At 40.2% G+C, this 21,961-nt stretch overlaps 1 protein-coding gene across 20 annotated transcripts in view; it reads left to right on the forward strand.

Annotated features, from left to right (window-relative positions):
• Nucleotides 1-21,961, forward strand: part of DOCK9 (dedicator of cytokinesis 9) — a 285,485-nt gene that overhangs the window by 101,861 nt on the left and 161,663 nt on the right. For 4 of the 20 annotated variants that reach the window (XM_081290947.1, XM_081290944.1, XM_081290950.1 and 1 more), the window contains exon 1: nt 3,876-4,194. The exons of 13 other annotated variants lie outside the window; for them this stretch is intronic. In XM_081290947.1, the coding sequence (XP_081147073.1) occupies nt 4,069-4,194 (126 nt within the window). In that variant the 5' untranslated portion in view covers nt 3,876-4,068. Of the gene's footprint in view, nt 1-3,874; nt 4,195-21,961 lie in introns of those variants that run through there. 3 more of the 20 variants (XM_081290943.1, XM_081290937.1, XM_081290936.1) reach the window with 3 other exon arrangements.

Genomic DNA, 21,961 nt, shown 5'->3' on the forward strand with positions numbered 1-21,961 from the left:
AAACTGGGTGCTGGACATGAGTAGGAAGCTTTAGCTTCTCTGAGTGTGATTGAAGTTCCTACCATAGAGAGAGAAAGATGGGATTGCAAGGTCTGAAGTTAGTTTCCTTAGACTCAAAAATTGCCCTTGGAAAATTTCTTAAATTCCTCTAAAGTTTTCATGGTTTTGAGTGCCCAGCCTATATGGTAATTTGTATGCACATTAAAATTTGAGAACTAAAACCCTTATATAGAAGCATTTATTCCACCCTGCTTTGAAGTGTTCCTGTTTTCTCACAGGGCTCACTGTGGTCTGTTGTAAGTTGTACCCTTTGTACCCTTAATACATGCTCCTAGTTGTGTTTAGTATTGTAAGGGTTGAATAAATTATTGTGTGAAAACTCAATAGAAGATAGTAGGTGTTCAGTCATATTAGAGTTTGAATCCAGAGGCCCAACACATACCTTGTTCTTAGAAGGATTGTAAAGGAAAACTTGACCACATACTTCCTGTTCTTCTACAGTGGTATTTCCTCTGGTGGCTGTGCTGACCAGATGTCATCCTCCATGCCCTCAGACATTGATCTCATGAGTCTGTCAGAGAAACCACATCCTAGTCGGAGGTCGGGGTCTGAGGTGGGATGCTGTGCCACGCAGGACTCTCTGGGACGGTCAGACTTGTTCAGTGATCAGTCTTATGAGCAAGATAGATTGCCAGCACTGCAAATGACCTGAGAAGTCACCTAGAGGAACAGCTGACAAGAGGATCTGTTCCTCTAGCCCTCAGAATTTCCTTTTTTCATAAGTTGGGCCTTCTTGAAGGCGACAGACTAGAACTTTGCTCTCAAAATTGCTTTCCTTCATCTGGGATTTAAGTATAATGCTCCGAGATGGAGTAAGAATGGCTATGTGAATTTTACTGCCATGTTTCCTACAAACATGTTGTGAACCTTGTCTACATTAATCAGACCCCTCTACATAAATCTCCCTGTGAGAAACTTTTAAAAAACTATGTGCTTTACAAATTGGCATGTTTTCCCCTTTTGATAATATAAATTATGGAACTGATGTTTGCCTTTTTGTCGTGGCTGCTTAGAAGCTCAGAGCTAATTTAAAGGTTTTTCCTTAATTACAAAAGAAATATAGAGTCATTGTTGAACATTTTTGAAAACACAGAAAATCATCAAGAAGAAGGTGTTTGGCTCATGTAGTGAACAAGTGAGGTTCTAGATGAATATTTGAAGACCTCTTTTATAATCAAGTAGCAAAGAGGGAAGAACGGTTGATTTTTCATTGCTGATATGGTAATGTGTTGCAGCAACACAATTGGTAGAATTGTCATATTAGACCAGACAGCCAGAGTCCTGAATTTAAGACCAAGGTTAATTTCTTCAGGTTGGAATAACAACAACAACAATGGGAGTTACCATTAAATGAATGCCTACTATGTACCAGGCACTTAAAGACCATTTAAAGACTTTTTAACCCCTTCACTAAATTCTGTTTGTGGGGATTGAAGCCAGATGCTGTGGTTATCAATTCTGGTTGGCTGGCAATCGGTAGGTACTGTGCTTTTTAGTAGGTTAGCACAGTTGGAATAAAATACTGGCTCAGCATCATGCCATGATTTTCAGTGTGCAACTGAATCCCTGTCCCCACCGCTGGTCATGCAGCCTTCTGTCTGTGTGTAAACTCTGCATGAGTTTCCTCTTCTGTAAAATGGGGATGCTGTTGCAAAGAGGTGTGAAGATCAAATAAATGGCCATCTATGCAGGGCTTGAACAGGACTTGGGCACTGTGAGCACTAATCATTTTTGTCAAATGACCTTTTTTAAGTTCCTTCCCATTTTTTACACATACCAGGGTGTTTTGACTCAACAAATAGGAGAGCATTTCTCAAAGTGCGAAATCCTGGTAGCTTAATGTTGACAGGTATTTGAGGAAGAACTGGACTATGTGGGAGTCTTGAATCACCTGGAGGAGGTCTTGAAGTTGTTGGCCATGCCGAGCACTACTGAGGCCCAGTGGGTGTTGCGTATGTGGCATCGTCCTTTCTTAGGGTGTCGAGAACATCTCTGAATTTTGATTTAACTGATCTTTCAAACTGTGTATATGTAACTGAAACTCTGTTGTTTTTTCTGTCCTCTTGTGACTTTATAAAGGTAGATTTTTATCACTGAGCTACAGCCCCAGCCCACTACTATTTTTATAAGAGATTCATTAATCTCTTGTGATTTGTTAAAAAATTAATATCCACACTCAGAAGATCTCCGCTATTTAAGTGATCAAGCTTGGCTGTTGGAGGGAAACAGCCAATGCTGGCGCTGGTGGGAAGGAAGAGGCTGTGTGGGCACAGGGTGGCTTCTCAGCTTCTGCACAGACTGCACTGAGTCCTCCTGGTCTCAGCTATTTTACCTGGAAAGTGGGACCCTCTGCCTGATCTCAAATACTTACTAGTTGCTTTCTTTCCTCCAGGGCAGGGTACCTAAGGCAACTATTGTTGCTGTATGACAACTAGATTCATTGTTTCCTTGCCACTACTACTGTTGCCTACTGTTACTAAATGCTTCCTCCGGTCAAGGAAATAAAAAGCAAAATTAAATGGGAGAAGCTGGATAATGTCCCAGGAATATCCCAGAGTAATACTGAATCTCATCATTAGTGCTGATTTTCCATGTAACTTCTTAATAAATACTTTAATACCTGTGTTTAATTTTTCCTAGGAGATGATTTTTTTAAATATTTATTTATTTTTTTAGTTTTCGGCAGACAACATCTTTGTTTGTATGTGGTGCTGAGGATCGAACCCGGGCCGCACACATGCCAGGCGAGCGCGCTACCGCTTGAGCCACATCCCCAGCCCCTAGGAGATGATTTTTATAAAAAAAATCAATCTACATGCCAGGTGTGGTGGTGCACACCTATAATCCCAGTAGCTGAGGCTGGAGGATCGAAAATTCAAAGACAGCTGTAGGAAACTTAGCAAAATCCTATCTCTAAATAAAAAATATAAAAGGGTTGTAGATGGGACTTTGTGGTTAAGGGTCCTGAGTTCAGTCCCTGGTACCAAAAAAAAAAAAAAAAAAAAAATTACCATCAATATGTGAAATAATAAAAATAGCAGACTTTTGGGTAGGACATATTTTGGATGCTATTAGCATTGAACCATGGAATGATGACTCAGCTACTGTTCTGGGTTTTATGTGTGTCCCTATTAATTCTATTCTTTTGTCATTGATGATATCTTTTCACCCTGCCTTCCCAGCTGGCCCAAGCTCCCTATGTTTTCTGTGGTCTTCTCAGTACCTAATACTGGGCATATTTACCCTCAGGTTCCTGCACCTTTGTTGGTATATTTAAAGGAATATTCTGTTTAATGAAAGTGCCCATCATCACGTACATGCTTTCCTGAACAGAACATGAATTTATTAAACATAGTGTCATCTTCCTGGCATGTTTTAAACTGTAGCTATGTCAGATTTGGGAGTCTGTTGTTCAGGGAGAAGCTCTTCCTACTCCTGTACCTCGTGGGAACACCCCTGCTGGTTGCTGGTTCCTTCTTTGATCATCAGCCAAGCAGTTGGTGTTTAGCCATAACACAAATGAAAGAATTCTGCAACTATAAGGCTTTGGAACTGCCAGACGACCTAGCTGGCTTCCAAGCTCTGTAAGCTTGAGATTGGAAGTAATTATGAAGGAATCTCACTGTGACTGGTTTTCTTTTAAACACTGCACTATTTGGATTCGGATTGATTTGGCCCACACCGTGTGGAACAGACACAATAAGGCCGGTCTTTATCGAAGAGTCAGTACACTGTGTATTGTTCAGTTTGGGGTTTGTTTTTCTTTGGCCAGCTAGCAGGAGCCTCCCATTTTCCGAGCAGTAGTAACACCCCTGGAGGCTGGCCTTTGCTGTCATGCCTTCCCACCCTGCAGGCTCCACAAAGGCTCCACAGATCCAGCCAATGCTGCTGACCCTCGTGCCTGGGAAGCCAGTTTCCTTTCCTTCCTCAGGCCACTGGCATGCGTGCACAGCCAGGGACTCGCAGCTGTCCTCGGTGCAGGCTTTCTGACTTGTGTTTTCCGTGAGAATGCAGGCTGATAAATGCAGGACAAACAGTAGAAGTGTCAAAAAGGAACTGGTGATCGAGTCCCCCCTGCAGTACAAGGATGCTGCTCAAGGAGAGGTGGAAGCAGAGAGCCCAGGCCCTGTGCTGGTAAGAGGGGCTTTGCTTGTGAGAGGTCTTGTGTAGACCATTGCTGTCTCTTAACTGTGCTGTGTATGTGGGTTAACACCTCTTACCTCTGTTCAAGTTTAAAACTTGCTGTGCTTGCTTCTTGGGACCTCTTCTCTCTTTCTCTTTAGATGGATTTAGGCTCCACTTTGATTCCTCTTTGTAAAGAAAGAAATGTTAATATTTTGTGGGTAAACGTGGTTTCCAGGAGGCTTCTTTGTATAGAACAGTTATGTATTGTTCAAAATTATGTCCTACCTGGCTGCTTCCAAATGTAAACTCAGGGAGGTGCTTTCTAAATCCAACTGTAGGGTTTAGAAAAGGTCTGCTTTGCAAAATTAAAACCTTTTCTATATTATTTATGTTTTTAAGAAAACAGGGTAGGTACCATTGGGGGTTTTAAAGAAACACAACTGTTGAAATTCCATGTGCTCTTTCTCACTTGTTTTTAGCAGGTTTGCCTTAAACAAAATAGAAAAGAACCTAAACTGTGAGCCAGCTGACAGAGAAGTTTCTGTTCTTAACATTTGCTAAGTCTTAGCAGTTTGGATGAAGTCAAGTGCTTTGGTGGACTTTGTAAGGGAGGAATGTGAAAAACGGTTGTGTTGTTATCATCAATGAGTAGGTTGTGCTTCTCTCCCGGAATTTCTTTAGTACAATAAAGGCACATAATTTTTTAAGCAAGCTGCAAAAAGCACCAGCGTGCACTGCAAAGGGGACAATTGAGCCTTTCAAATGATCTGTTAAAGGAATTGTTAAACTAGTACTTACTCCTTTTATATAGTGTTTTGTTTTTTTTTTAAACACAGAGGATCAATTGCTGTTACTATAAAGTATGTGGTTACTAGTTTACTTAATTTTCAATTAACATCTGTAAGAATCTGAACTTAAATTTCCTAAAACAAACTTGATTTGAACCGAAGTGCTTTCCTCTGCAACAGGTGAGGCTGCCTTCTGTTGTATTGCCTTCAAAATTATGTTGCTAACCTGGGCTGGGGATGTGGCTCAAGCGGTGGCGCGCTCGTCTGGCATGCGTGTGGCCCGGGTTTGATCCTCAGCACCACATACAAACAACGATGTTGTGTCCGCCAATAACTAAAAAATAAATATTTAAAAAATTCTCTCTTTCTCTCTCTCTCTCCCTCTATCACTCTCTCTTTAAAAAAAAAATATGTTGCTAACCTGAATTGAGGAAATCATAAAGTATGTCTTTTCCCTGCAGATTTTCATCTTAGAGATTTAGGTTTCTCTTTCTTCACCCGCTGGTATATCTTGGATTCCTTCCTGCTGGTCTAAGTTCTTTCACCTATTGAGTTGCCTGAGCTCCTTACATGCTATGTAGATTTAACTGCTCAAAGCTCCCAGCCAGTGTAGCTTAGACTTTCTTGGAGGAAGTTGTGTGGTTTCAGTTCCCTTGTGAATAGTCTTAAATATCTCTCTCAATGATTCTCCAGATGTGGAGGAATGTTTGTCTAGAGGATTGAATACATGTAAAGAGATGCCATGTGATTTTGTTTTTAATCGCTTAAGTTACTTTTAAAATATTTTGCTTCTCCTTCTATATATATATATATATATATATATATATATATATAGAGAGAGAGAGAGAGAGAGAGAGAGAGAGAGAGAGAGAGCGCGCGCGAGAGAGAGAGAGAGAGAGAGAGAGAGAGAGAGAGAGAGAGAGCGAGAGCGCTGTGTTTAGCCAGGCGTGGTAGTGCACTCACCTGGAGGCTGAGGCAGGAGGATTGCGAATTCAAAGCCAGCCTCAGCAATTTAGGGAAGCCCTAAGTAACTTGGTGAGACCCTGTCTCTAAATAAAATACAAAAAAGAGCTGGGGATATGGCTCAGTGTTTAAGCACCCCTGGATTCACTCCCTAGTACCCCACCCCACCCCCGTTTTTTTTTTCCTGTGCTTATGTTTCAGTTCCTTGTTAGGTCAAATCTCACTGCAGGCAGTTCCATGGAGGTCCTGTTCCCTTGCAGTGCAAGACTGCACCTGGTGGGAACTGTCTCCAGGGTTCAGAAGCTTCTGGTGGTATGGAGCCTTCAGCTCTGTGCACCCACAGAGATGTGAAGGAGAGGCAAGGAAACAGAGATACAAGACACCTTTTTTACCCGCTGCTGTTTCCCTTCTTCTAGCAGGGAACAAAGATAGAAAGAACTTGTGTCAGATAAGAGAAGTCAACCCGCTGCTGTTTCCCTTCTTCTAGCAGGGAACAAAGATAGAAAGAACTTGTGTCAGATAAGAGAAGTCAGAGTATGTAAACAGAGCCTCTGCCCGCAGCCCTGTTCCTTACCTGCGTCTACTGCTGCCCACTGCAAATGTGAATTCAGCAAGCTTCTGGGAATGCCACTTGTTTCTCAAGATGACTTTTTAAACTCTGCAGACACAGCCCTGAGATGTTTGTTGAAATTCTATTCATGTATAATGTCAGTGGCCCCTGTGCTTAGCAAGAATCACCAAGTCTATAATTTGAGTGAGTTATACCAAGAGACATTTAAATATAGGTAACATACTTTATTCAGGAAGTAGCATTTTGAAATCTAGTTTTGCTTGTTTTAGTTATGTACACAAAATAGCCTTTGGGAGAAAATATTACCTAGTTTGGAAAGGAGAGCAATACTTAATGCATATAGTGAGAAATGAAAAGAGGGTAGAAGTGGCGGGGAGAAGCACTTTTTTTTTGATGCTTAATTATATGTGATTTTTTTATTTAAAATGACTTTCCAAGTCTTCCAATGATTTTATAGGCTTTGTTTCACTTTTATTATCTCAAACAGCTAGAAATCAATACGCTTTTTGTATTTTATTGTAATCACTATGTATGCTATTTTATTTTTTTTATTAATATCAGAACCACATGTATCAACCAGTAAGCAGTGCAGATTTAAATTAGCTTCTCAGTTGTTATGGTATCACTGCCAGATTCTTGGGATTTCGCTAACGCTGAATACTATTTCAAGCCCTTTCTCCAACTAGCTGTATAACTAGCAAAACATGCCACCACTCTAGGCCTACTTTTTCATTTGCAAAATCAAAGGCCTCAATTAGATAATATCTAATATTTTATCTATTTATAAAATTCCATGATATTCCCCGTCACATTCATTTACTTCTATTTCATCTTCATTTGCTACTTCTCTACTGATAAAAGCATAATTTTCTAAAATCAAGTAAATATGAATTCATTAAAAACACAAACCCAAAATGTTCTTTTTTTATTTTTTATTTTTTTATTGGTTGTTCACAACATTACAAAGCTCTTGACATATCATATTTCATACATTAGATTGAAGTGGGTTATGAACCCCCAATTTCCAAAATATTCTTATTCCAATATATTTGCATTAATAGATAAGAAGGCTCTCACTTGAATTTTCATATGCGGGGAGAAGCACTTTTAACCTTTTTCTCCATTCTTAATACTTTGCTCTTTATATTTCCAGACTTTCTCTTATGCATATGAAAGCATAGCTGTTTTTGTGTGTTTGAGAATGTACAATAGATTTCTGCATTAATTTTCTCCAGAACACATAAAGAACATCTTTCTTTGTCACTGTATGTGGTTTTATGCTATTATTTTTAATGGCTATATAGTATTCCATTTTATGTCTCTACCACAATTTAGTGGTTATTCAATGTGTTACAAATTCTTTACAGTTAGTAACAATGTAACAGTGAATGTGCTGGTAAATATATCTTAAAGCACTTATGCAAACCAGAAGCTGTACTTTTTCTATAAACATTCTATTAGAAGTTTCCTCTGTTTGGAAATAATGTTTCTCCTTCTGCCAGGTGTACATTTAGGATTTGTCCTTAGCACTGGCTGCTTGTTCAAGGCTGGTAAAGTCAAATGTTTCGACTTGGACATTATAAAATTCCAGAGGCTAAACAGGCACCTGTGTAAGTGGGTCTTGTCCCCTGCATTGTGACAGTAAGCCATGCAGGAAGTGCATGGGGAAACTTTGCTGTGCCTATCCAGGCTTGCTGCCAAACCCATTGAAAAATGGCTGTGGGCTGTGGATGACTAACAGGAACAATCAGAATACTCTCTATGTCTACATGTTAGTTATTGTGCTTACATTTCAACAACTATTTCTGACTCCAAATTCTGTAAAGTAGTTCCTGGAAATAATTTATTCTAATTGTTATTGCCCAGTCATTTAGAGGAAAAGGGTGGGACCTCAGAGTCAAAAATGGCTGGGTTCTAAATTATTAATGTGGCCACTTCATTGGATTTCTTTCCTAGGCAGGTAAGGACTCAGTGCAGGTCTTTTGGGAATTTTGAGGGTTGAGAGGTATGTACACAAAATAGAAACTAGAGAGGAGTTGAATTTTCACATGTAAGGTGTACTCCAATATTGTTTGAAAAGTATCTTTTGAGAGACATCTTTTGGGTTTTTCTTGTTTTTCTGGGATCATCAAGTGTTAAAAATGGAACTTCAGTTCTTTAGTGTTTCAATAAACACACTGCCACTCTAGCTAAATGACTACTTGAGATGTCCGCGCATGTGCCCAATGTAGAGTGGACCAGAAAGCACCTGGGTTTTGATTGGACAAGGCAGCCCATTTCTGGGAAAGCCTCTCTCCCAAAGAGGGGAAGAATGAGGTGAGAGTCTTTTTTGTCCATAAAGTTTTATTTGCTTTAGAAATAGTAGACTAAGTGAAGGAAGACACCAACCCTGATGAGTGATGATCATGTTGTTAATATCCTGTAAGACTTTAAATTAACTTGATTAAATTAGGAAACTGTTCTGCTTTATAGGTTTTCTTGTATTTGCATAAACTACTTTAGAAGAACTTCATTAATTATATCCATGATATTTAATAAGTAGTTTCTTTGTTTTAAAATACTGGCAGGTGTAGGAAGGAAGATCCTGTAAGCCTTATGTAGACACATTTCCATGTGACAAAAGCAGGAATTTGACTTATTCAGAGCCAGGAGCCTTCACACTGTGCTCTTGGTGAATCCTTTTCATTTGCTTATTCATTATTAGTTCATTTCATTCATATTTTTAAGTCCTGAGATTTCCTAGACTTTTAGGATCACATAATGGTGATTCAGAAGCCTTCCTCTCCCCAGGCAAGGGGTTTGTTCCTTAGAAATGCTTTCACAGGGCTGGGGCTGTGGGCTCATTGGCAGAGCACTTGCCTAGCATGTGTGAGGCCCTGGGTTTGATCCTCAGCATCACATTAAAAAAAAAAAAAAAAAAAAGGCATTCTGTCCATCTACAACTACAACAAAATTAAAGAAAAGAAAAGCTTTTGTGTGATGTATTTTAGGCCTAATGAGTGTTAATCAGACACATTCTTTCCAAATTCCCAGAAAGGTAATACTGAAATAATATCAGCTTCAGGAATGACATACTCTTGGATTTTTTAGCACTTAAAGCAGGGATTGCTGTCTTTGCAGTCAGTACAGCGACCCCCACATTTCCTAGGAATAGTTTGCATGATCGGGATTCCCACTGTCACACAATCATATTGTGGAGTGGTCAGTGGAAAGAATCTTTGGGGAGTGTATGCTAAGATAGTGGTGGGAGTAAATTTATTAACTGTGCCTGGCTTGCAAAACCATCCCAGAGAAGGAGCTTCCATAACTTGTGTTCCCACCTTATTGTAATGCGGAGCCACTCTTTAGGGGTTCTTGTTTATGTAGAAAACTAAAATCTTACTTATGCTAATGTGTTTCTTTTCTGATGTTTTGTCATCAGTGTGGAGGCAAAAAGGCTTGTGGCTGGTTTTTCTTTCTTTCTTTCTTTCTTTTCTTTTTTTAAATAGCAAGGGTGTGCCTGTTGTCTTTTATGTGGGTGTAATAATAAAAACATAATGCCTTGCTCTGACCAAACACTGTTTTATGCCCACTAAGTACATTATTTCAATTAACCCTTGCAGCTCTGAGAGGCAGGTGCTGTCTTTACTCTTCTCTTGATGATGAGGGAACTGAGCACAGAGAAGTTAGGTAACTTGCTCAGAGTAATGCATTTAATGAGTGGCAGAGCCAGGATTGTAGACTTCTGGTCAGGTTTTCTAAGATCTACGCTTGGACATATTAACAAAAAGGAGTCTATTCATTTGGGCTTGGCACTGGGAATGTAAAGATGAACAAGCAAAGTAAAAAAATTTAAATGATTAAAATCCAGTTTACAAACAACAGAAATACAGAGAAAGGGAGTGGAAGTTGGAAGCATGAATGGAAGTGTTTGCACGAAGCAGCATCAATTGATGGAGTATCTGAGAGTCCAGAGGCATGTTGCTTTTCTTTCTGGGTTTTTTTTTCCCTTTCTTTTTTTAAAAAAAATATTGCAGCATGATCCTGAAATGTTTATTCCTTAATCAGTAAAATGAGCACTGTTGTCCCCAAAGTGTTTAGAAGGGGCTGCTGTTCACTTCGGTGTGTGCTAGTGGTGAAAGGTGGTGGCTGCCCACCAGGCAGCTGTGTCCAGGGTGGCCCAGTAGAGAGCACTTTGGAGAGCAGAGACCTAACCTTCATCCCTGTCTGCCTGGAAGTCTCTGCAGATCACCACTCCCATCCCCCTACCCTCCTGGGCTTCAGTTTTCTCATGTGTAAAATGAGAAGCACGCAGTAAATACTCTCTCAGGTATCTTCTGGGGCCTGAGTTCTGTGTTTCAATGTTAGTGTCTGATCCCAGCATAACCTATGATGGAGTCACGTTCAGGATCCCAGAGTTTTACTTTCAGGTTTTAAGCTTATGTATTCAAAATCATTTGGGGTTTGGGCCATTGGAGCTGCAAAATGGGATGTCCCATTAAGACTGGTGAAAGGGGTGGCCACTTGGAAATGAGTAAAAGGGCAACAGAAATTGGAGTTAGGGAACACTAGACAGGAGCCTACAGATGGCAGATGACTGATGGAGAATAATTTTAGAATCAAGAAGACTTGCAAATTATAGTTTTTCCTCAACTTACCACAAGTTTGAAATGCCCTGTAATGTGATATAACCAGAGTACAGTTTCTCTTAAAGTGACATTTTGAGGCTTTGGAAGTTTTCAGTGCTCTCTTTCCTGACAGATATACATGTCACTTACTAGTGGGTCTGATCTCTGAGGGCCCTGCCAGCTTCCTGGGGAGGTGCTGGGGATTCCCCTGCTGTTGAGTTTCCTCCCAAAGGAAAGATATCCAAGAGCCCTAGTGCTCACTTTTAGGAGACCCACTTGCCACTTAAATCCAAGACTGTTCAGATGGAGGAAGGAATGATGATCGCCCTCAGACCTCTCCTCTCTGAAGGCTCAATCGCCTGGTCTTTCCTTACTCCATTTTTTTCTGAGCATGGGGATCATTGTTAATCTCTTGCTTAATGCCTTTCTTGGATTCTCCTTTGCAGAGAAGAGAAAGCAATGGATTCCTTGCTTCTCAGAGGTTGCCTCTGAATTTGCCTGTTGGCCTCACCTGCCTAAGTAAAAACTTAAGGAATTGGATTGTCCATTGTTTTACCATGAAGTTTTTAAAAATATCTGTGTATTAAAATTTCACAAGTTAGTAATAATTTATAGAAATAATAACATGACCTACATATATAATTTTAGATTTTCTAGTAACCATTTTAAAGTAAAAAGAAACAGGTTTAATTCATTTTAATGATGTGATTTTTAACCTAGTATTTCCAAAATGGTAATTGTTTCAGCATTTAAAATATAAATGCTTATAAAAATGTTAAAGGTATTTTACATTCTTTTAATTACAGTACGTCATCGATATTTAGTGTGTGTTTTAGGCATAGCACATCTGAATTAAGACTCACCACATTTTAAGTACTCAGCAGTCACATGTGGCTAGTATCTGCCCAACTTAGTAGTACAGTTCTATAAATTTACACATTTAGTAGCTTAAAAGTCTCAAAATAGGAAGTTGTCATTTGGGGAGTTGAGTTACCTCATTTCTGGATGAGGTAACATATTTGTAAATCAGTAGGGGGAGAAAAGATTTTAAGAGTAGGGTTAAGTTTTCCTTGCAAAGATCGTGCCCTGAAGAATTTGATTGAATCATAAATGATCTGTTACCTAATGGCATTAATGTTTGTCCAAGCGTTCAAACCTGTTCTTTGGTGGGGAGATTTAGTATTTTGGAGTAAGATTTTTAATATTCTTGAAGAGGGAAATGAGAGTCATTCAAGCAGGGTCTTTTTTGTCTTTTATCTCCTCCGCATTGGCGAGACTGAAGCCTAACCAGCTTGGAGCTGGGCAGAAAGCCCTGGGGTTCTGACTCTGGTGGTGTGGAGGTGGAAGCATCCCAGGGTAGAGCAGGAGGAAACGAGGCGCTGGGCAGGTGCTTCTGGTTCTAGAAATCTGGAATTACATCATGCTCATTGCTCCTGTGTGGTGGGGAAGGTCCTGGGCTGGGGGCCAGGAGACCCAAGGTTCACCATCTGTGTGACTTTTATTAAATCATCTTGCGCCCGAGCTTCAGTTTCCTCATCGGAGAAATAGTGATGATGTCACCACACAGATTTTGGGGGAACTTTAATGAGATAAGATGTGTGTAATCTGGTAAAAGCATGTATGTCACTGGGGCTAACATTAGATTGAATTTGAACTACATATGAACATACACAAAAGTGTATGAACAAGTAGAATAGTTGTCACACTGAGTGGGCATCGGAATCTTCTGTTGTGCTGGGCTCCACTCAGAGCTGCTGATTCTAGGGTCCTGGGGTTAAAATGCATTTTTAACGAGTTCTAGATACTGCTGATTCTGTGGTTTGGAACTGAGCTTTGAGACCCACTGGACTGGTATAATGAACCTCTATGTACCCTCTCCAATAATGGTAGACATGTTGGGAACCAGGATTTAAATTCTCTCAGCACCTGCCCTTCACTAGTCTCTGTGGTGCCTTTCTATCAAAGTCTGCAGAAACTCGTTTGGGAGTTAGTTATGTGTATGAACATCCCACACCTTATCCAGCAACTTAAAATAAGTAGCTTAAAGTCAGTTGTTTTGAAATCTGACTGAATCTGGCTTTTGCTTTAGTTTAATTTCTTGGCAATTTTAAAGTTTCAAAAATACCTTTCATTGATCTAGGAAGAACTGAGAATTTTCGGCCATATGCTTAAAAAAATAGTGGATAAAAAAGAATCTGTACTATAAATTTTAAGAATTGTTTATGCAGCTTCCATGTTGCATCTTTTTCTTTATTGCTTTCATTATCGCTTCTCACCTATGTAAAAATGGCAGACAGATTAGTGTCTAGGAGAACATGTACGTGAGAGATGCCGGGCTTGCCCTCAGGCTCTCTGCTTTGTTACCTCTCTGTTTTTCTTATACACTTCCTTGACATATTTTGACCCATGCCCTGTGTCTGAAGAAAGACGTTTTAAGCACTATAAGAGAGTTGTCCCTCTTCCTCTCCTTGTGGCTCCTTGGGCATGGAACGTGGAGTAAGTCCCCTAAATTCCTGCCTTGTCTTCCTCTCTTCATTAACATTCTCAGGAGCATCCCCATTTGAGCACAGCTGACTAAAGCTGACTAAATGGGAGCAAAGAAATGAGTTCTAGTGGATTGGTATTAACATTATTACTATCTTTAATTACTTCAATTTCCATTATGTTTCTCTTATACATTTTCCATATGCTGTTGATTTGACAGTTTTTTAGTCTTTATAATAGGCTAATAATTTTGGAAAGCCATGGGTGCTTATAAAAATGACAAATACAAAACTTAGTCTTTTTTTTTTTTTCTGGAAATTAAACCCAGGGACCCTTAACTACTGAGGCATATCCCCAGCCCTTTTTATTTTATTTTACTTTGAGACAGGGTATCACTAAGTTGCTGAGGCTGGCCTCAAACTTTCCATCCTCCTACCTTAGTTTCTCAAGTCTCTGAGATTACAGGCATGTGCCACTGTGCCAGGCAGAAGTGAGAATCTTTTCCTTCTCTCAAATTGATTTTGAGTGTACAAGGTTTACTAATATGGACATGCCTTATGAAATAAAATCTTCATTCAGTGACAACTTTTTAAATTACAATGCTTTTTAAAGTGCTGTTCAAAGGGAGAAATCAACATCTTATTAGTATTTATAATATAAAACTGAATTTGCAAGTATTTCATCATTGGTATTAGTCTTTCTGAGGATAACACCACATTGTAGGGTGAGAAATATATTTAGATGTCTGAGAGTTTAGTGTTCCTTATACATCTTTCATCAGTCTCCAAGTCATTAACTGTGTGGCTTAATGCTTAGGTGGAGCATTCCTCTAAAAATAAGCTTAGGTAACTTCTCTTTCCTCCTGTTCTGTCATGTATTGATGCATGTTGTCAGTGAAAGTAAAAATATCAAAATGCAGACAATGTTTCTGTAGAGGCTGAGGGGAGAGCCTGAGCCAGGGCAAAAGAAAGTCCTCCTAGGGCTTCAGGACAGTCCCTTCCCTCTCATGCTGCAGAGTCGCCTCATCTGTAAAACCAGAGGCCTATACTGGGTAATCTCAGGGTGGGTTTGCACAAGCTTATGGTACTAATGTTACTGATCCTCCTGCACATTTTAAAAAAGCATGCTTCCAAACAGCTTCTAGATCATTCTCCCTATACTTACAAATGAGCAGTCCAGAGAAGAACCTGCATTACCAAATGAGAATGGGATTTTATCTTGATTGCCGTGATCTCCTAGTTTTGAAGTCCTCAGTTAAGGGCAGAGGAGCGTATCTATTAGGAGATGATGGGAGGTTGTCTTACTCTGGCTGGAAGATGGAGCGGGGACATTATTGAATATCTGTGCCTTTCTTACTGGGCACACTTGCCATTCTGGCCTCATCTTTTCCTGTAGTTTGTAGTCTAGGGGTGAGCACCCCATGGTGAGCTAATCAATGGCACCCCCTCAAATGAATTCTCTTCAGATATTTGCTTCCATTTTCAAGGAGAGACTGGGGGCTGCAGTCTCCTATTTCTCTGCAATCCTGAAACTTCAGTCCCTGAATTTCTCACTCCACCTGAATCCTGGCCGAGTTGTTCCACTCTAGCAGCTCCCTTTGGGAAGCACCCCACGTTGTTGGGTTCCTTCATTTGTCCAGCACATAGTGACTGAGTACCACACCTTGTTAGATGCAGTTCTAGGTGCTGGAGAAAGCAGCATATCAAACAGAGAAGGCTTTGCCTTCATGGAGTTTATAATTTAGCTGCTGGAGGTCACATTTGTTCTAGCTGTTCAGACACCACTCTTGGGTTCCCACCGTTGTCACTCATTCTGCTCTACTTTTTTACATGTCTTCCTTTTGACTGTGAGCTCTTTTTGGCAAGGCCTGCAAACTTTTTATTGGTATCAAAGACAGGCAAAAGTGCACATGGACAGGCTCAGTAAATATCTGTGGAGAGAAGGAACACAGAACAGCACATGATATTTTGTGGGGAAGCAGCTGTTAATTTCCTGTGCCCACCCTAGTTAGGGGAAAATGAGGATTCTTTCTTCAAATCTGCCAACTTCAGAAGTTCTTGCTGGGTTCAGTGGCACACACCTGTAATCCAGGGACTCAGGAGGCTAAGGCAAGAGGATCACAAGTTCAAGGCCAGTCTCGGTAACTTAGTGAGACCCTGTCTCAAAATTTTAAAAAAGAAAAGAAAAAAGCTCCCAGATTCAAGCCCCAGTATCACAAAAAAGAAGAAAACATTCTTGGTGGAGTTTGTAGTGAGAGTTATGCATTGGTGGTAGCCTGGAGTGCAGAAAGGTTTGTGCACTCCAGGCTACCCGCCTGTTGTTGTCTGTTCTATTTCCAATAGTGCACCCCACTATTGTTGTCTGTTTTTATTTCGTATGTTCTTCTCTGGACTGCTCATTTGTATGTATAGGGAGAATGATCTAGAAGCTGTTTGGAAGCATGCTTTTTTAAAATGTGCAGCAGGATCAGTAACATTAGCACCATAAACTTCTGCACTTGTCTTCAGAAGCCCATCTTTGATTGCAACCTGCCATATCCCCTTCCCCAGCAACAGTGCTGGTGCCTGTTGGCAACATTGAGAAACACTTTGTAAATGGAAAAAGTTTCATGAAGAATTTTTGTCACAGCCCATCAAGTAGCTTGTAATGTTATGCAGAGAAATCATGGAAGTCTTAAATTCTTTATAAGCGGGAACGATGAATTTCTCATTTCTTAAAATAGAACTGCCATTTCCTTAGTGTGCTATTTCAAGAAGTAGCACTCAGGATTTCAGCTATGTTAACATTCAATAACCAGAGACAAATAGGCAAGAAAGTCTGGAAAGTTCATAAGCAGCTCTCTTGCCTAATATCCTTATTATTCTCTGTTCACGTGAGCTTAGCTTTTAGCATGATTCCAAAGCTTCATACATATGAATTAATTTTGTGGAATCTCATTTTTCTGGTGCTGAGACTCCCTACTTCAAATTATTTTTTCCATCTGGAACTTCAGTTTGCAAGAGAGTGGGCCACCTGGCCCCAAACAGCCCATGTCTGTGGGAGGGAGGGAATTCAAAAGGCCTAGAAGAGCCATTGGTGTCAGAGCCTCATGGGAGCATGCTCTTTAGCATTGGTGAGTGGGAGGAAAGCAAAATTACTGGAGGTTTCCATGCTTCCAGCTGCTATGCTTGGTAGATGGGCATGGGGAAAGCATGGTTTATCTGTGGGTAACCTCTGACCCTTGCCTCAGGCCGTTCCTGCTGGTCTCCTTCTTAGAGCCAGGGTTTTGATTCTTTGATAGGAGAACTGTCTGCAGGCCCTGGGCCTCCCTGACTCTATAGCAGAGCTTGACTCCATCTTTCTCCTGATTAAGTGCCACATAACCCTACATGAGCAGCACTTCTGAATCCTGGACATTGGAGCTGCCATACTGGGTTGGGTCTAAAGTATTGCTGTGTATACCTTGACTCCTACCCGCCAGCTGTTCTTCTCAGTCCCTCCTGACACAGAGTTCATCAATACTCAATTCAACTTTTAATGTAAGCATTTATTTATGTTTTCTTTGGGCTCAGCCCTTGAATTTCAGTGTCATCTCTATTGTACAGTTTTCTCTATGTTAGGTCTTTTTTTTTTTTTTTTTTTTTTTTTGGTGCATCTCCCCACTATTGTTGTCTGTTTTTATTTCGTATGTTCCTGGATAGTAGAGGAAAGTTTTTGTAAACTATTGATATAATTGAATATATGTGATGCATTAACCTAAAAATATAAAGGGAAAATACCTTGTCATGCAAGCAGTATATTTAATAATAATAACAGTAAGCTACATTTATTATGTATCTACAATTTGTCAGGCTCTGCCTTTAATATGCATTAACTCTGCTGACCCAACAGCAGCCCCTTATGACTGCAAAGCTCAGCTCCCCAACTCACTGAACTGTCTTGCCTTTGATTTGACCAACAAATCAATTTGTGTTATCTGCGCTATCAGGTATCTGCCTAACCAGGGCAGATCCAGGTTTTGTGAGAAACCATAATTTTAAAAAAAAAAATTCTAGAAACCTCTTTAAGAAAAATAAAAAATTTGAAGTCTAAATAAAATTTGAAAATTGAAATAAGGCATGAAAGTAAATATTTATTTAGAATTTGAACAGAAACCCCTGCAAACTACAAATTTTAAAAAAGCTAACCTAACCCAGCAGTTCAGGAAAAGCAACATGTTTTATCAATGAAATCTGGACATACCTCTGTAATACTTTCTTCCCTACATATTTTTGGCTTCATGTTCTTTGATCACCTCTTCATATGATTATTATTTTGTGTTGTCATTCTTTATTGCAAGGACAGATGATTCAGTGTTTCCCTTGGTGTGATTAGTCAAGATTCATGTGGCATCCTTGAGAGTTTAGGAAAGTTTCTTCCAGCTTCACATTTGGTAATGTCATAGGAATTTTTAGTATTGGAAAAATCTTTATTAAGTTTCTTCCTAACTTAGTGAGCCATATGATTTGGGGGGCATTTTCAGTTAACTAATCTTATATATATATATACACACCACCAAGTAGTTCTCTGGTAAGCACCTTAGGAAGTGTCTTTATCTCCATAAATCTTTCCTCCTGCACTTCTGTGTCATGATGTTGGCTGGACAGCGTACATGTTCCCAGAAGTTGCTCTAAGCCAAGATGCCCAGCCACCATTAAACTATACTGGGACCCCCTAGAGAGAGTGCCACACAAGTAAGGAGCACTAATTAGCCTCACAATAACTATGTCTCTGGGTCCTGGCCTGGGTGCTGAGGTTGCACAGAAATAACAAGATCCAGCCCTGCCCCAAGTCACTGATAGCGGAGGTGATGAGCTGTTCGAAGGTTGCTGTACCCCATGGTCCAAAGAGATGTATTCCTAGGATTGCAGCTATCCAAGTAGCAGTAGGGGAAAGGTAAGCTGTCTGTCCTTGGGTTGAGGGAGGTGGTTGAAAAGGGTCTGGGGCAAGTCTGCTTTAACTTTTTCACCATATTTACTCTCTGTGTAAGATTTATTTTTAGAGGAAGAACTCTGATGCCACAATGATGTTTGTAGACCACTGGCTATAGGGGCTTGAGGATTGTAATAGTTTGGAGGTGGGAGGGAGGTGATTCCAGGAGAGGGATGCCAGGAGGAGGCTCATGTCAGAAACAATGGATGCAGCATTGCCTGCTTCCTGGGCCCAGGGCTTAGAGGCTCATACCTGACTAAGGTGGGCTCCATTGTCAAGTTAGGGGTTCAGACCTTTGTCCCCCCATGATTCTCATTCTTCATTCACACTTGTGAAGCACCACTTCCTTAATAAAGTGAGGAAACTTCAGGACTCACAAATGGCAGTTGGCTCACCCTCCTCCCTTAACTCTGCATTTTATTCCTCAGCACCTCTCCTGGCCTTGGGTTGGATGTTTACAAGCCTGCCTCTCCTACTAGTCTAGGGCTTCTTAAACTCAGTTTCATGTAGTCATTCTCCAGAACATTACAGCCACCCCACAAAACTGAATATAAGTTTGGAGAGCAAGTTGTATCCACATTTTGTGGGGAAGGAGAGATCAAGCCTAGGCTCTCCAAGGGGTCTGTAACCTTGAGGAGATTATGAAGCTTAGCATTGGGCTTGTTTGTTGTTCCTCAGTGAATTTCAAAATTCTTACACCGTTCCTGGTTCATCATAGATGTGAGATCTCTAGCATCCCTGGAGAGTTTGTTCAAACATCCCTGGAGATCTGGTACCCCTCCTGGATTTTCTGATTCAGCTCTGGTGTGAGACCTCAGAATTTATATTTGTAACTAGTTTGTAGGAGAGGCTGAATCAGCTGGAACCCACTTCTAGAACCTCTGTTATAGACATTTTGTGGACCCAAAGTCACATGGTATCTCTCCCTTTTTGATTTCGTAAGTGGCAAGATAAATGAATGTTCATAGTCAAGAACTTCCTATCTTTTAAGGTGAAGGACTTGTATATAGCTTGAGTTACATTCTTCATACACTATAAAAGTAGCAGTTAACCCAATATAAGTTCTTGGTGTTGGCCACCTGCCGCAGTGCCTAGGGAGACACAGCACCGTGGAGTATTAAAAATCAAACTGATGAATTCTCAGGGCTTCAAAACATGGTGGTATGAGGACTTCTGCGTAGGTTCATGCACGAGTAGGTTCATGCATCCATTGATTTGGGTAATTCTGGGTTTCTTTTGAAGATAAAAAGTTAAGAACTTTGCCCTTGGAGCTTTGTTATCAGTGGAATAACTGATCCTGAGCATGGGCTTTAAAGCCAGGACCATGTGTCAGATCTGTGTTAAGCCTTTCTTCTAGACCAGGAGTTGGGGATTGCTAGTTTGATAATTAGCCAGTCTTCATTTTGCTGCTAGTGAGATGTTCTTGCCCTCAATCTTAATGCAGAGCAATCAGTTCTCTATCCCAGTGGGCTGTCCCCTCCTGCTCCTGTGAGCATGGGGGAAAAGCTTAGTGGCACTGAAGAACAGTGAACAGCTGTGGCAGTGAATCATCCATTTAAAGAAGAATAGAAAATAGGCCACTATCCTCTTATCCCATGGTTGAAAAGAGCAGCATGACTTCCCAAGGATCCATCTCTAAGTCCAAGTCTGTCTTCTGCCATTTCTTTGTGTTTCTTCTTTTTCTCTCTTTATCTTCCTCCTCCTCTTCCCTCATCTCTGCCTATGCACCCTAAGGGGCCTATCTGTCTGTCTCCCCACCCCACCCCCACCCCTGTGGCTGTGTCTGGTCCCTTTTCCTTTCCTTCCCTCACCACTTCTGATTCCCAGCCTTTCTCCTCTGAAAGTTCCGTCCTCCCCCGCCCCACTCAAGGCCTTCTGTAGAAGGCGGATGCTGTGACAGTTTTGTAGTTGAAGCAGGAGTTTTTTGCTTTCTTAACGTAGGAGACCAGGTGGGTCACTGTCAATAGGCCCTTTTCTCTGAAATCAGTCATTCTGCTGTGGACCTTGCTCCCTGCAGTTACCGAAGATCTCTACCCAATCAGGTCACTAGGAGTTAATTCATAAAGTGACCTTAGGGTTTTTTGTAAGTTTGAATTTTTTACATTCCTTGATACAGGTTATTGCTCCATGATATTTCCTGATTGTTGATATCAGCTTGATGAGCATCCTCTGTCTTTCACAGAAATAGTGGCTTATGAACTCTCTTCCACGTTTACTCTGATCATTCACTAGTGAGCACAGAGGGTTAAAAGGCAGTCCAGTGTGGGAAAAGAGGGTTCTGTTTGACGAAGGGCTATGTCCTAATTCAGCCCCCCTGGAAACTTGGTGGGATGCTTTGGAAAATTAGCTGATTTTGTGATGAGCCTCACTTGTTGAGTCGATTGTGATCTGACTGAGAAGCCCTTGAAAGAGACACTCTGGCACACAAAAGCAAGGTATTACTAATAACTTTGCATCCAGTCATTGAATATCCCTAAGGTACATTTAGGGGAAAACAATGATTTGTATAATTATGAATATTTTAAAATCATTAAACCTTGTAAGCAACCCAAGTTTAGTCAAATAGGTGAGAAACAATCATTAAATACCCTTAAGATTTGTAAGCATGATATCTTTATTTGTCTATAGGAAGGAAAACATATTAGTAGTTCAACATGGAAACTTAATATAAAGAGTTATTAAATTGGTGAAAGGTTATTTACTACTGGTAAGTAAAGATAACTCCAAAGCATGAGTCAGCAAACTATGCCATTGGGCCAAATCTGGCTGTTGCCTATTTTTTGTAAATAACACTTCCACCTCCATTGGTTTATTTATTATCCCTGCTGCTTTTTTGCCATGTGCTTATTTGGGTTTTATTAGGAATATGGAAATAGTTCCTAAGGAAATCTTGTTAATTATGACATCCATTCATTTTGCCAGCTAGCCTTAACTGACTGATTACTAAATGCAGTACAGCAAACAAAAATAAAGGGATGAATTTTATTCTTAAATTGAATTCACATATTTTGAAGAATACTTTTTTCCTGTTACAATTCTTATTTTAAAAATAATTTCTTTGTATAAGTTTTTTTGAAAGTAAAGACAACGTGATGTTATATTTTGTAGGAATTAACCTACACTTACATTATTACAAATTACCTAGACTTTCACTGTATATAGCTTAGTTTCTGTCCATCACACATATTTTGCCTAATTATAATTGTGCAATTGTTTGGGCATGGCATTTTTTTCTTAGAATGTCAAAACTCTTGGTAGAGTCTGCTTAAGTCAAGTAATTGAAGTTAAATATGAGCATTTATCTGTATCTTAGGCAGAGCAAGCTGACTGCTGCCTCAGACTAATCCAGAATCTCAAGGACTGAACATAGCAGATAGTTTCATTTTTGCTTATGGGTATTTCAGTGCCTGTTT

Source organism: Spermophilus citellus (assembly GCF_964194105.1).
Source record: "Spermophilus citellus genome assembly, chromosome: 1".
NCBI lineage: Eukaryota > Metazoa > Chordata > Mammalia > Rodentia > Sciuridae > Spermophilus > Spermophilus citellus.